The following is a 16,417-nucleotide window of genomic DNA, read 5'->3' as shown; positions in this document are numbered from 1 at the left end:
GTTAGCACTTAAGGAGTTTGCTTACTAAATTGTTTCTCAACTAAAATTGGCTTTATGCAAATAAACTTAGAGCTTAGAACACTCTCTAGAGTAATGTTAGCACTTACTTTAGTATTGGATTGCGAGTACTTAAAGTACTCACGGCTTTGTCCCTGGCTATTCAAATGGCCAGACTATGAAGCCGAGCAGCAGTACGAGGAGGACGACCAGCAGGACGTCTACCACAACTAGGAGTTTCCGACGTCAAGCGTTGGCCTGTGGACTAGAAAGTCCTTGTATCTTACGCTTCTGCTGTGAACTTGTGTTTGTTCGTTGATCAATGGATCAACTATTCGTGTAATATGGATCATGTGATTCCAAGTTGTAAGATTTAATGTTTTGTAATAAATGATGACTGTGATACTTAACTATTATGTCTCGCAACAACAATATTCCTGGGATTGCGATGTACGACATAATAGGCATTCGGACTTAAAAATCCGGGTGTTGACAAGTTGGTATCAGAGCCATTGTTTGACCTTAGGAGACCCTAGTTAGAAATGGGCGTTCCAAAAATTGAGTTTCACAAACAAATAAAGTGAGTATTTCTGAAAAACTAAGTCTTTGTCTTCTCTTTGAGTTCTTTGGGAAAAATAAGAAGTCATGTTCCTCCTTAGCAATATACCTAAAAAATTTCCACACTTGTTCACTTCTCTAACTTAATCCTTCACTTCACTTTCAGATGGAGCCCGTGAACAAGAAGTTTTACCAGCTTGGGAATGGGGGAAGCTTGATCTTCGAGCATGACCTCAACGCCCTGTCTGACCACCTTGGCCGCCCTCACCCGGAGATCCACGGAGCCGAGATCGCTGACCAGCCAGGAGGAGAGCTGCAGTGGATCATCACCGCTGACTTGAGGGGAAAGATGGAGTCCCCCACCTCGGAGAGGATCCTCTTTTCCTTCATGGAAAGCAACTGGCTGGACGGACTTGCCCGCGCACTTCAGGAGGGACTCGCACGCTTGTGCGGGATGAGCGGGGAGGCACTCAAGGACCCTCGCTTTTCTCACCTCGCGAGGCGTAACTCTGCTGGAGAGCCCATGGACATGTCGCCCCACCCGGAGCTGAAGCACCATGTGGAGCATCTCGACTTCATCCTGTACCACACCCAGCAGGATCTGGACAACGCCCGCGCGTACGCCAACCAGACTCACGCCCGCATCATCCAGCAGTGCGACACCATCAAGATGCTCGCCAAGGACCGCAGGACCCTTCGTCAGCAGCGCACCAAGAAGGACGCCACCATCACTCGCCTGCGCGAGAAGATAGCAACCTTGGAGGCCACTGTCAAGGCCCAAGAGGAACAGATGAAGAAGATGGAGGAAGATGGAGCAGACCTTCAGGGAGGAGGAGCCTTCCTGAGTGACGATGACGACTTCGAGGAGGACGAGTTCACTGAGGAGGAGGACTACGCTTTCCTGGACTCAGGAGAGGATGACCACGTCCCCATAGACGTAGATGAGGAGTAGTCTCACTTGTGCACTATCGTAGGTGTGAGTTGTATCCCGCCCCATGTATCGTAGCTTGGAGAAGAAGGGTTCTTAAAACCCTTAGTGTGTTAGCTTGTAATGTGTGTGGTTTGTTATGAATGAATGTATGTTTGTGTTATCATGAAAAGTCTTCAACCTTTAAAACTTTGTACTTAAACACAAAACAAGCCATAGAGATTTCCCTCTTATCTCATGATCTATCTCAATGTTCAGATGGCCCCTCCAACTCGCAACATGAATCAAGACGCCATGATGCAGATGTTGCAAGTTATATTGGAAGATAGAGAAGCAGAAAGAGCGGAAAGACAAGCCAACATAGCAGCACTTCAACAGCTTGCCAACAACAATCAAGGCCATCACGATCATCACGGATCAAAGCTCAAGAACTTCCAGAATACCAACCCGCCAGTTTTCAGCAAGACTGAGGAACCCCTGGATGCAGATGATTGGCTCCAAACTATGGAGAACAACCTAGAAGTAGCAGGGGTAGAGGAGAATGAGAAAGTGCTGTTTGCCACGCACTACTTAGCAGGACCAGCAAGAGCTTGGTGGACAAGCACCCGTGCCATGAACGCGGGACAGATCATGACTTGGGCAGAATTCAAGCTCAAGTTTAGCAAGTACCATGTGCCCCCGAGGCTGATAAAGAAGATGAGAGATGAATTCCGTGAATTGAAGCAAGGCCGGATGTCCTTGGTAGAATACCGCGACAAGTTCCTAACTCTGTCAAGGTACGCCCCGGACGAGACTGATACTACTGAGAAGAGGAAGGAAAGGTTTCTGAACGGACTGTATGATGAGATGCAGACTGTGTTGGTGAATATCCCCTTCGCCGACCTCGAAGCCCTTGTTGACTCCGCCATCCAAATGGAGGGCAAACTGCACCAAGCCAAAGAGAACCGCAAGCGCCGCATGATGAACCAGAGTGGGCCTAACAATGCCCCAAGGTATCGCCCCAACTCCAGCGGAGGCTTCGCCCCCAGGACCAACAAGCCCAATGCACCGATGCCACGTCCGGGTTATCAGAACCGGAGTGGAGGAAACCCCAGGCCAGGAGGCCACCACAACCACAGCAGCAACTACAACCACAACAGCAATAAATTCAACCGCGCTCCGCCGAGAGCCCCCAACAACAACAACAGCAACAACACCAACACCGCTCCACGGACTGGGAGCAACGCCATACCTGTCGCCACCAAGGACAAGTCCACCATCACTTGTTATGAGTGTGGTGTAGTGGGGCATTACTCCAATGAATGTCCCAAGAGGCTCGCAAAGCTCGCAGGCAACACCGCAGCACCAGCGCAGCAACAACACCGTGTCTCAACCGGCAAGAAGTTCGCCCCCAACAACCCGAACAACCGTGGAGGTCGCCTCTTCCACATGAACGCCGAAGAAGCCCAGGAAGCACCAGACGTGGTGCTGGGTATGTTCTCTGTTAACTCAATACCAGCTAGAGTGTTGTTTGATTCCGGAGCATCGCATTCTTTTGTTACAGAAGATTTTGTGGGCATTAGTAAGATTTAACCAATCAGCTTGAAACATGTCATGATAGTTCAAATACCGGGATCAACCACTAAAGCTAGAAAATTTTGCAAAGATGTACCCATCAGAATCCATGAAATAGATTTTTATGCAAACTTGATTGTTCTGTGAACAAAAGGATTGGAACTAGTACTTGGTATGGATTGGATGTCGAAACCTCATGGATTAATAGACTGCGCCAAGGAGGCAATCATCATGACTAGTAGAACCGGAATAATAATAGAACATGTGTCCGAGAGACTACCCAGAAACTTCACCTGCAACCAAAGTGTAGCCAAGCCAACTCTGGATCAAATCAGGGTAGTTTGTCGATACCCTGATGTGTTTCCGGATGATCTACCCGGTATGCCCCCAGATCGGGATATCGAGTTCATCATCGAGTTAATCCCTGGAACAGGACCGATAGCCCAGAGAGCCTATAGCATGAACCCCGCAGAGCTAGTGGAACTAAAGAAGCAATTGGATGATATGCTGTATAAAGGTCTGATTCGACCAAGTGCGTCGCCTTGGAGATCAACAGTTTTATTCGTGGATAAGAAGGACGGTGCCACTCGTTTGGTTACGGATTATCGTAAGCTTAACGATGTCACCATCAAGAACAAATACCCCTTGCCAAAGATAGAAGACCTGTTTGACCAGCTGACCGGTGCCCGAGTATTCTCGAAGATTGATCTGAGGACAGGTTACCATCAACTGAAGATCTGAGCCACAGATATCCCTAAGACTGCCTTTACCACCAGATATGGACTATATGAATACAATTTCATGTCATTTGGACTGACCAATGCCCCTGCTTATTTCATGAATCTCATGAATAAGATCTTTATGGAATTCCTGGATAAGTTTGTCGTTGTCTTCATCGATGACATTCTTATCTACTCCAAATCAGAAGAAGAGCATGAGCAACATTTGGAAGTGGTACTAGAAACCTTGAGGCAGCATCAGTTGTACGCCAAGTTTAGCAAGTGTGAGTTTTGGTTGAAAGAAGTAGGATTCCTGGGACACATCTCGTCTGCAGGAGGTATTGCCGTAGATCCCGCTAAAATCAAAACCGTTGAGGAATGGAAGGCCCCAACCACCCAGACTGAAGTCCGGGCATTTCTGGGTTTAGCGGGATATTACCGTAGATTTGTTGAAGGATTCTCCAGCATCGCAAGACCAATGACTCAACTGCTGAAAAAGGACAAGAAGTTTGACTGGAATGAGAAATGTGAAGAAAGCTTTGAGCAGCTCAAGCTCAGATTAACCACAGCCCCAATACTGATCATGCCTGATGTTACCAAGCCATTCGACGTCTATTGTGACGCATCCAAGATTGGTCTTGGATGTGTGCTGATGCAAGAAGGCCAGGTGATATCATACCTATCAAGGCAACTGAAGCAACATGAACAGAACTATCCAACTCATGACCTGGAGTTAGCAGCCGTAGTTTTAGCCCTGAAGGTTTGGCGTCATTACCTCATGGGTAATCGATGCGAGATATATTCAGATCACAAGAGCCTGAAGTACATTTTCACCCAGAAGGAGCTGAACATGAGACAACGCAGATGGATTGAGTTAATCAAGGATTACGACATGGAAATTCACTACCACCCCGGCAAGGCCAATGTGGTAGCGGATGCTTTGAGCAGACTGCCGTGCGAGTTAAACTCCATGATCGCAATAGAGCAACCCAGCCTATATCAAGAATTTGAACAGTTCAGACTAGAGCTAGTGAGCGAAGGATTCTTAGCCAGCATTGAACTTCAACCCAGCTTGAGGAGTCAAATAAAAGAAGCCCAGAAAGGAAATGCCAGCATTGACGGAATCAAGAGTCAGATTGCTGCAGGAAAGGCACCAGGATTCACCATAAATGAAGAAGGAGTTCTTTGGTACAACGGACGCCTGTGTGTACCGTCAGATTTAGAGTTGAAGCAAGTCATTCTGAAGGAAGCTCACGATACACTGTATTCCATCCACCCAGGAGGGACCAAGATGTACCAAGACCTGAAGGAACAATTCTGGTGGCACGGAATGAAGCGAGAGATAGGAAGCTACATCGCCAAGTGTGACATCTGTCAACGAGTCAAGGCAGAACATCAACGCCCCGCAGGACTGTTGCAACCCTTACAGATTCCTGAATGGAAATGGGATTCCGTCGGTATGGACTTTATCACAGGATTGCCCAAATCTAGCAGACGAAATGACTCCATTTTGGTAGTCATCGATAGGTTGACCAAAGTTGCACATTTCATCCCCATCAAGACCACATACCAAGGCCCAAGGCTAGCAGAATTGTACATATCCAGAATAGTCAGCCTGCATGGAACACCGATGTCAATTGTGTCAGATAGAGGATCTCAATTCACCTCAAGATTCTGGCAGAAAGTGCATGAAGGACTAGGAACCCGTCTGAATTTCAGCACAGCTTATCACCCGCAGACGGACGGACAGACCGAGAGAGTCAACCAGATACTTGAAGATATGTTGAGAGCCTGTGTGCTAGAGTATGGATCCAAATGGGAAGATTGCCTCCCGTACGCAGAATTCTCCTACAACAACAGTTATCAAGCCAGCTTACAGATGGCCCCCTTTGAAGCCCTGTACGGAAGGAAGTGCCGTACCCCTCTGAACTGGTCGGAAGTCGGAGATAGTCAAGTCTTCGGCCCCGATATTCTTCGCGGAGCCGAAGAGAAGGTGCACAAGATCCGAGAGTACCTCAAGACCGCCCAGTCAAGACAGAAGAGCTACGCCGACAAGAGACGCCGAGAGATGACATTCGAGATCGGAGATTTTGTGTATCTCAAAGTCTCACCCCTCAAAGGAATGCAGAGATTCCAACTCAGAGGAAAGCTCGCCCCCAGATATGTCGGACCCTTCAAAGTTCTGAGTCGTCGAGGAGAAGTCTCATATCAGCTTGAACTACCGGAAGAAATGTCCGCGGTGCACAATGTGTTTCACATCTCACTGCTCCGGAAGTGCCTAGAAGTACCCGAGAAGACCGAAGTGTTCAAGAATATCGACCACAGAGCCATTGACCTCAACCAGGACCTAACCTACCGCGAATTGCCTATTCGCATCCTGGAAGAAGCTTTCAGGACCACCCGCACCAGAAGTATCAAGTTCCTGAAGATACAATGGAGTAATCACACCGAAGAAGAAGCAACCTGGGAACGCGAGGAAGACATGAAGAAGGAATACCCAGATCTCTTTAGTACCTAGTTTTCTCTAGATCTCGGGACGAGATCTTTTGTAAGGGGGAAGGGTTTGTAACATCCCAAGTTTTCAATAAGAAGAACAAGAGAGAGATTTCAAGAATCCAAAAATTAGAGCCCACAAAAACTTTTTATTATCATATAGGTCTATGCATATAGTTTCACTTTTTAATTATTTGAGTGTGCTCTTGCCATGATACTTGCTTAATTGTTCTCCCTTACTCTAAAACCCTAGCAATGATCTCTTGATCATCCAAAGGCAAAGAAAAAGAAATAGGAAAAAGAAATAATAAAAATCACATCAACACCCACATATGGCCATGCCATTTTTGCATTTCTCTAACCTAGACCTTTTTGGTTTGCACCATTAGTTGCAAATGGTTACTAAACACCTTTTAACACTTTTGGAATCAATCAAACACAATTCAAAACAAATTTGAATCAAAATTGAGCTCACATATGATTATGGTCATATGTGCCATTTTTAATCTGGTACCCACTTTGAGCCCCTGGTTTTTGACTTTTCACTTCTACACTTGGGCAACTCTTTGCACCTCATCCAAGACAACATCAAGGACTTCAACTTTGCCCGAAACAACCACCCCAAATTCCTTCTCAATTTCAAATGAGGCTCAAGCAAAGTTGGAACAAAGTTGCATATGCAAGATCATATGCAATTTGAAATTTTGCAAAGCAACTCCAAATTGAACCAAACCACCACCATTCTACTCCTTTTATTATATGATTGCAACACACCAAAAAGATTTTCAAAATTTAAAAATTATTTTCTTTCGGCCATTATTACAAACACCTTGCAGGCATGGAATCAAACTAAGCCCATACTGAAAATTGGAGAGGACCAAGTCCAACCATGGCCCTTCTCAGATGCTCTGGCACCTCCTCTCACCTTTCAACACCAGTGCCACCACTTGCCCTCACAGATGCTGACCATTTTGACCGTGGCAAGACCATGCCGTGGCTTGGCATGGCATCACCATGCCATCTCTCTCACCTCTCACTTCTGGCCTGCACCGTCGTGTCCTGGACGTCCCTCTCACTCCCCTGGATCAGCTCGTGCACGCCCTTGACCAAGACCAAGCCTGCTCACGCCAGAACACGCGCGCCCAGTGGCGCCCAGAACACGTCCATGCCGCGCCAGAGCGCGCATGGCATTCCCTCTGGACGCGCCAGAGCGTCAGCTGTCCCGCGCCCTCGCGTCACCTCTGCTCTCTCTCTCACCGCCAGTCGACGCCTCACCTCACCCTGAACCGCCTGGACATGGCCACTGGCCCGCGGGAACGCCGCAGGTGACGAACGCGTCCACGACCGTCCGCCATGGCCTGAGCACTCCCGTCAAACTTGCCATCGCCACAGAGCACCTGCCGCGCCACGATCACGCGCGGCAGCTTCGCCAGTACAACAGCAACACGCCGCGCCCATGCTTTGCCTCTTCGCCGCCCTGGAACGACGACGCCGTCGACGACCCTAGCTCCGCCCCTCAGTCACCTCCCGCGACTATAAAAGCAGGACTCCTCCCACTGATCTGAGCACACCAACGTCTTCCTCTCATCCTCACAACACTCCTCGCCACCTCAATTTCATCGATTAGCCGCCGGAGCCCTCCAATCGCAAGCTCACCGCCGCCGCCAGTACACGGAACAAGCCGGCGAAGGAGGCCACCTCAGGCGACGCCGCTGCTTCCAGGCGCCTCCTCGTCGACAACACGGTTGCAGCGCACCACTCCGACGCTCGCCGGAGCTCCGACGACCGCTCCGACCCCCTACCTCCGCCGCCAGTGAGTTCCCTTCTCGCCGTCGACGATGACGCTCCTCGACCGTGCGATCTCCCTCTAATCGCACGGCTCCCTCTCAGTGTACCGTTTCGGCGTGTAAGTCACGCTGACGCGTGGCCCCCGCCTTGTCAGCTGGCCCGCTGCGAAGCTGGGCCGGCCCAGTTCCCTCTCTCTCTGTCTAGCCCGTTAAGGTCTCCCGCCAGCCCACAGTTTGAATTCAAAATTTGAAAATAGAGAAATACCCCAATCAGATGCAAACTTTGAAATTCATTAGGGACCATTCTACTGGGCCAAATTGTGTAAATTTTATATCTTTGGAAACCTTAGGAATTTATCTACACAATGCCACTGGTTTGAACCCTAGATCAGTTGTAGAATTAAAGTGAGAAAATAAACAAGTCAGGGACTTTTATGCCTTGGAATAATTCTTAAAAATCAACCATAAATGCTTTTCAGTTAATTCCAACTCCTATAATTCACTTTTCACTTATACTAATTGTTTCTACAAAAATATGCCATGCTTACTTTGAATGATCATGGCCTATTGGAATTAAAGGACTTTATGGCTATTTTCGAGTCAAAGATATTGTCCAAAACTATTAAGAAATCTTATGGGAATGTTTCCCCATTTAAATCTTGTCACAACCACTTCACAATGAGGTAGAGACTCTGGTCATGTAGAGCTCATATGTTTGGTTGATGATATTAAATCTTTACCATGCTAGGATTAAAATGTATGAGGTGTTCACCTCATTTAAATTATTTTCTCAAGTGATAAGTGTGAAGAGGTTGACTTGTGTCAACGTAGGTCACATATTATTCAAAAGAGAAATTAAATCTTAATAAGATAATAATAGGGATTTATTTCTCTAAGTAATTAAAAATAACACCTAAGTTAGTATGAGAGGAAATTATTTTTCTTAAATACTAAGAAGAACACCTCCACCCACTTATTAGTAATGTGTGATGCTAGATTTAGTTGTGTTCATCATGAGTGTGCTTAGTTTAGTACCTATGTTTGGTATGATGATTGTGTACCCCGTATTCGTATTTTAGACGCTAGTACCGAGGAGTACCCAGAAGAGGAGGAGGTCTACTTCCAAGGAGAAGAAGACCACTTTGACCAATTCCCCAACCAAGGCAAGATAATACTCTTGCAAAGTGCAAAGCTCACCCTGAGCAAGGCATTACCCATTTTTACCTTGTATTACTGATCCTATTTTTCAGCTTTACTTTCCAAGCTTTACTTACTTTTGTTTTATCAATGTATTTTTGATTCATGATTTACTTGGTTAGTATTGGACTAGTACAAGAGTATCAAAGTTAGCCTAGAAGAAAAGCACAGTACTTAGCACCCCTCACACCTAGATGCTAGTGCTAAACAAAAAATGACTACTTTAGATGGGAACAGGTGTTTATGAACTAAAGATGTTGAAAACCTTGGAATGATGATTCATTTTCCATTGAAAGATTTTGAAGGTGAATATGACCAAGAGAAGATGGTGATTTTTGATAAAATTGATGTTGGTTTGAATGCGATACCTTTCCAATATTTGAGTACCCCCACAATACCTGATTATGGGTAAGGCTTAGCTGGAAATTTATGTGTCTTAGTATGGGTTCCCTCTGAACAAACGTCATAGGGGTTATGCCGAGGCTGCCTCCGTTGAAAGTGAAATGACGTGAATTGTACGGCCAAGCCCTGTGCAGTTCCCGGGTTAACAGTTGGCTAACACCGGGAGGCCAAGCTCATGGGGGGAGGTGCCTATACTAGGGTGTGTAAGTGAAAGGTTATGGTTGATGATCTGCGTACTGAGTTGCGATGATTCGGGGTTTATCCCTGACGGATGTAATCAAATGTTGTGGCACAAGTGTGCAATCTCTGCAGAGTGTAAATCTATTCGAATAGCCGCGTCCACGGATACGGACGGTTGGAAAGGCCATATAGTTTCCGGTATCAGATTTTCTGAAAACTTGAGGTTTTAAGTGGTGAATTGAATTGAAATCACCACTTGAATGGTGGGAATGACACTAATGTTCTCACTGGAGTTAGTTAGCACTTAAGGAGTTTGCTTACTAAATTGTTTCTCAACTAAAATTGGCTTTATGCAAATAAACTTAGAGCTTAGAACACTCTCTAGAGTAATGTTAGCACTTACTTTAGTATTGGATTGCGAGTACTTAAAGTACTCACGGCTTTGTCCCTGGCTATTCAAATGGCCAGACTATGAAGCCGAGCAGCAGTACGAGGAGGACGACCAGCAGGACGTCTACCACAACTAGGAGTTTCCGACGTCAAGCGTTGGCCTGTGGACTAGAAAGTCCTTGTATCTTACGCTTCCGCTGTGAACTTGTGTTTGTTCGTTGATCAATGGATCAACTATTCGTGTAATATGAATCATGTGATTCCAAGTTGTAAGATTTTATGTTTTGTAATAAATGATGACTGTGATACTTAACTATTATGTCTCGCAACAACAATATTCCTGGGATTGCGATGTACGACATAATAGGCATTCAGACTTAAAAATCCGGGTGTTGACAATTGCAGCAACAATAACTTCACAAACTTTATAGATAGACTAATCATAATGTATCATCCATCGGATCGCAACAAACACAACACCGATTACATCAGATGAATCTCAATCATGTAAGGCAGCTCATGAGATCATTGTATTGAAGTACATGGGGGAGAGAATACCAACTAGCTACAGCTAGAACCCGTAGTCCATAGGGGAACTACTCACGGAGCATGATGGAGGCGGTGGCGTTAATGGAGATGGCTTCCGGGGGCACTTCCCCGTCCCGGCAGGGTGCCGGGACAGAGACTTCTGTCCCCCGAATTGGAGTTTCGCGATGGCGGCGGCGCCCCTGGAGTCTTTCTGGAGTTTCGTCAATTCGTACTGCGTTTTTAGGTCGAAAGGGGTTTTATAGGCGAAGAGGCGGCGCAGGAGGGGCGACAGGGTGCCCTCCCCATAGGCCGGCGCGGCCAGGGGCTGGCCCGCGCGGCCCTATGGTGTAGGGGCCCCAGGCCTCCCCTCTGACTCCCCTTCGGTGTTCTCGAGCCTCCCGGGGAAAATAAGATCTTTGGCGTTGATTTCGTCCAATTCCGAGAATATTGCCCGAACAGCCTTTCTGGAACCAAAAACAGCAGAAAACAGGAACTGGCACTGTGGCATCTTGTTAATAGGTTAGTTCCGGAAAACGCATAAAAACATTATAAAGTGCAAGCAAAACATGTAAGTATTGTCATAAAACAAGCATGGAACATCAGAAATTATGGATACGTCGGAGACGTATCACCCACCGACCAGCAGCAATGCACATGACATGTTCGACCATTTGCGAGGCCAAGTTTGCGGTACCAACCTGGACCTCTTCGACCATTTACGCCGGCATAAATATCGGCTAGTGACACATATATGACCATTGTATCTTGTTGTATGTTGATGGTAGCTTTATCCCACCAATGCCACCATCCCGACAGCTTCCTCTCGTTGTCGGTGTCCGATGGCAACGACAGGTTGCTCATGGTGGCTAGCCGGTGTTGGAGATGAAGATGAATGTCAGCCGGTTGGAGATGAATTAGAGCAGGCGCAAGGGTCTTATTGAGCGGGGATTAATGGCGGCGCGTATAACGAAAAGGTTTGCGGTTGCTGTTCCGCGGCGGTTCGGCGCTCCATTCCGGCGGTTTGCGCGTCGATCGGCGCGGTTGCCACTCCGGCGGTTTCCCTCCCCGGTAGTTATTCTGCTTTAATTCGCGCCGGCTCAAGCCAGGGTCGCTACCAGGCGGGCCCGTGGGAGAAGCTAGCGGACGCTCGGCGTGACCGTGGAGCGTCCGCGGAGACACAAACGTGCCACATATTTACGTCGCGTTTGCGTCTCCACGGACGGCTCCACGGACGGCCCGGACACTATGTGTCGTCCCGCTGGAGCACGGTGCAGGCGCATTTCCAATCCGCACAGACGCAAGACGGTCGCGCAACATCTGTTTGCGTCGACCCGTTGGAGATGCCCTTACTGGTTTCGGTGATGTGTATTCTCGCGAGAAAAGGCAACTTCAACACGGGTTGTTCAACCAAACTCAAGATCCCTGTTCTTGCTTTCACCTATAGGGCATCGATCCACCGTACATGACAAATTGACGACGACGAATACGAACACGACCACATTTTGATTCGCTGCACGGTATATATGGGCAATCGTCGTACAAGATTTGGGGCATTTCAAAATGCCCCAAATTTGAAACGAAGTGCCACTAATTAGCTATAGTGGCACTTTTTTAAGTGCCACCTTTACTTGTGTCTGTAAAGGTATTTGGGGCACTACCTAGGGGCACTTCTCAAAGTGCCACTAAATCCAATTAGGGACACTTCTCAAAGTGCCACTAAATCAAAATAGGGGCACTTTGCCAAGTGCCACTAAATTCAATAAAGAGCACTTGGAAAAGTGCCACTAAACCAAATTTGTGGCACTTCTAACAATGCCCCAAAACCTATTTTGTGGCACTTTAAAAAATGCCTCAAAACCCATTTCATGCAACTATGAGAAATGCCCCTTATTGCATCCTATTAGTTGTACTTTGAGCAGTCCCAAAAAGGCAACGAATTATGAACAGATAAAAACAATGCCCTAAGGAAAAGTGCCCCAAAATCTATACCTTGTTGTAGTGCGTTGGATCGGCTTTCGTTCTGTCACAGCACTGTGATATAGCACGGGCATCAGTCGGCACAGAAACGTTAATCTGGCTCATGGTACGGTATAGTCGAGCTGATCACGTGAAGGCAACAATCCGCATAGAAATAATTGTTCTTTGAGGATTTCACTAACACGCAGAAACCGGAGTCGAGGTTTTTTGCATCGAAAAGCGTAGGCAAAATCTTTCATAACGAGGTCGACTCTTTACACAGCTAACTATCACTTCATGATCCAAGAAGCGACGTCAGCCGAAGAAAGATCACACGGATTTCACAAGACTACCTACTGATCTACTCCGTATTTACAACATCACCACACGGCATGGACGGATGCGCTGGAACAAGGCCTAGAAGGACAATCTGCAGTCGTCGAGAAGGCAGCTGTCGTCGAAGCTCCAGAGGCCCAAGGCCGGGTCGTCGCTCTGCACGGCGTCGGCGCTGAAGAGGCTGTCGAGGGAGTCGTAGGCTGCGGCGCCGTCGAAGAAGGGGAACTGGTCTGAGAAGAGGAGGGCGTCGAAGAGCGCGTCGGTGTCATTTGGCTCCGTCCTAGGCCGCTTCGTGGGCTGCTCGATCACGAGCTCTGGGACGGGGATGCCGGGGTGCGCTGCGGCGTCGTCGAACGCGGACATGCCCTGCCACGAGAAGTCCGGCAGGGCGTCGCTGGACTGGGAGCTCTCGGTGGCCTCGGCCTCGTGCTTGATGAAGGACGGCGCGTGCGCGGCGGCGTCCTCTTCCTCCTCGTCGTCGACGAGGATCACGACCGGTGTTGTCGCTGCCTTGGCAGCGGGAGCCGCTTCGGCGCGGGCGCGCTTGCGGCTGCTAGGAGCGGTGGCGGCCGCGGAGGTGAAGTTGAGCCTGGCCCTGGCGCCGCGGATGGCGCGCGCGGCGTGGTCGTAGGCGAGGGCGGCGGCCTCGGCGGAGGGGAAGGTGCCGAGCCAGACGCGGACGCCCTTGACGGGGTCGCGGATCTCGGCGGCCCACTTGCCCCAGGGCCGGCGCCGCACGCCCCTGTACTGCGCCGGCTTCCTTTGGCGGACGGAGTGTGACGTCTTCTTGCTGTTGGGGGAGGAGGCGCGGAACGCGAACGGCGTGCTGTCCTCCATCACGTCCTGCTCCTCCTCGGAGTCGTCGTCGAACTTCCGGAACGCCGCCTCGAAGTCGTCGGCCCTCCGCTGCTGCTTCTTGCCCTGTGGCCAGAGGTGGCCCGCCGTGACGCGACGCGCCGGCGCGGTCGGGATGAGCTCGGCAAGGATCGCACCTCCACACATCTTGGCTTTGATTTCTTCTTTCTGGGATGCTGTGCTGCTCTTCTTTGCTTTGCTCCTTTGTTGCTTTGGTTCTTTGCGTTTGTGGCTGGAAAGTCCTTGGTGGAGCCGCTCTTAAGTAGAAGGATTGTCGATCATGTCGGGCTCCAAAATTCGCGGGAAGGATGATAATGAGATAGGGCCGTCCGCGGAGACAACTCGCACCGCGGAGAGGTGCACTGCATCTGCCGTCTTCCGTTGAAGTTCACTGCCAACCCAGCCCGGTTTTGGTTTGGAGCTTCCGGATCCTTCGCGAAGATCGATCCAGCCGCAACCAACCGTTCACGCGGCCAGCACACACAAACAAGCACCACACCACAGGCCACATAGATCGCGTCTACCTTCCCTCGCGAGACCGGAAAACCTAAACCTCCTCCGGCGCCCCCAAGTTTGTGGGAAACGCTGTATTCGCAAGTAGCTCCTCAAGTGGGGTTTTTCATTTAGTTTTTAGCACGAGCTTTCAGTTTTCTACGGAGTATACTTCTCCTGATCAAACCAAAGAGCAAAAGGGCAATGCATGATTATTACTGTATTTTTTAACGGGGAAGGGCCAAGATGGCCTTCGAAGAGTCGAAGCTTCATAGATTAGCGGTGAGAGAAAGTTGCATGAAGGATCCAAATGAAAAAAGGAAATTTTATCGTAGCCCTTCCAAATTACAAAGACAGCTTTGACGGGAAATTATGGAACGCAATCCGGACCTCCTCCACCGATGCCCTTGCCAGCCTCGACGGAGCGGTCGCCTGCTCCACCTCAGGGACGAAACCGACATTGAAGCGTCATGCTGAAGCCCAAGATCCTCCCTTCTTGGAGGTAAAAAAACAACCCTCAAAGCAAGAGCTCACGAGGTGCGGAGCAGCCCCCTCGGCCAAAGATAGCGGTGGGGCACCTCTCCATGCTTGGAATTTTCCGGGGAACAAGCTTCACTACTCCCCACTGTTGCCAAGCATCAGCATTTAGCATAGTACCTCGTCGGCCTCTCCCATCACGACCACGGCCAACCGGAGAAAGATGAGATGCAGAGTGGATATACCAAGCTTGAAAAAGGCCCGAGCTTGCAGCTTCTCTCCCCACCACATCTGGCTCCAGCCTCAAGAACGCTACGACAAGCATGACCAACAAGCACAAGCAATAACAAGAACCGGCCCGGTGAATCCAACATCATACTCTCGGCATAGCGCCAGACCTAGGCATTGGGCTGAACTACATGAAAACTAGTTCTAATACGACTAGTATTATAAATAGGGACCCACCCTCCTCTTCCTTGCCCTCTCTGGCCGACGAGTCCGCCGAAGAAGGAATGGAGAATAGCCATGAATTATCGTCGACTCTCAAAAGAGGTGAGAGGGAAGAGGAGAGAGGAACAGAAGGGCAAAATGAGTGTTCCCAGGACTGGCAGCTACAGTATTGTCATACAAAACCTAGCAGAGTGATGTGAGGACATCACTTGTATGGCAGAAAACATTTTAATCATCGTTTCTCTAAGTCTTTTTAGACTTAGAGGTGAAACATCAGCATCTCCAATATTGAACAAATATATTATGAAAATATATTTTATTTTTAATTTATCTACACTGATTTGGTGCCGTATATGTTTTTATTTTTGTCTAAAACTCTTGTAGGAAATAAAATCGGATCACCTCAAAGACTCCCCCTCTCTCATGACGTTATCATCGACCAGACGCCAGTGATGTAAAGGTGCCTCCGAAGGAATTGCCGGCATAAAAGAAAAATGCCAAGAAAAAGAAGAAGCCCAAGAGGAAAGTGGGCATCCCACCAAATTTCATCAGTGCTCCTCTATATTGGCCCAAGGCATGGGCCAAACAAGACGGAAATTCCCTTTTTTATTTTTTCTCCCACTTGCGTTTCTTAATCTTGTGGGTAAAATATACATGTGTGTCCCTACTTTCCTTCTCCACCAAAGGTATTGACGGTCATTTGTACAACACTTAGAATCTATTAAAGGTCCCCTAGAGGTCTCTTGTAAGAGTAATCTCTCATATGAAGCAAGATCTATCCCTCCAAAGGTATGGGATGCCTACTTGTTGATTTGATCCTTTCGGACTTTAACTTCGAGGTCGATTCTAAGATGGGATTCCTCCGACTTTTAATACTCTAAAGTAATGACAACAAAGGGTGATACGCGAGATCGTATCACCGGCTTGTTATCTTAGCACACCCGAGAGTCTAGACTTAAATTGCAAGCAAACAGAGTTTGAAACTGGTCCACAAAAACACGTTGTCCCCCATGTTAGTGCCCGACGCTCCGCAATGTGGCCATTCAGACACAACCTTTGCTTAAAGATCATCGTCGCTATTTCACTTGTGTTGTTTTCACTCGAACAGAAAAAGCATT

At 48.3% G+C, this 16,417-nt stretch overlaps 1 protein-coding gene across 1 annotated transcript; it reads right to left on the bottom strand.

Moving 5' to 3' along the window:
* Nucleotides 1-12,936: 12,936 nt before the first annotated feature.
* On the bottom strand, nt 12,937-14,139 carry LOC127296988 (uncharacterized). The gene has a single exon (XM_051327235.2). The coding sequence runs from the start codon at nt 14,025-14,027 to the stop codon at nt 13,107-13,109; it is 921 nt and encodes a 306-aa protein (XP_051183195.1). The 5' UTR covers nt 14,028-14,139; the 3' UTR covers nt 12,937-13,106.
* Nucleotides 14,140-16,417: the final 2,278 nt, after the last annotated feature.

This window comes from Lolium perenne, chromosome 4 (genome assembly GCF_019359855.2).
Source record: "Lolium perenne isolate Kyuss_39 chromosome 4, Kyuss_2.0, whole genome shotgun sequence".
Taxonomy (NCBI): Eukaryota; Viridiplantae; Streptophyta; class Magnoliopsida; order Poales; family Poaceae; genus Lolium; species Lolium perenne.
The sequence above is the reverse complement of the archived record's forward strand: the minus strand, read 5'-3'. Positions and strand labels throughout refer to the sequence as shown.

Bases quoted from the DNA above. Each gene is read 5' to 3' on its own strand.
- LOC127296988 (XM_051327235.2), bottom strand. From the start codon at position 14,027: ATGTGTGGAGGTGCGATCCTTGCCGAGCTCATCCCGACCGCGCCGGCG.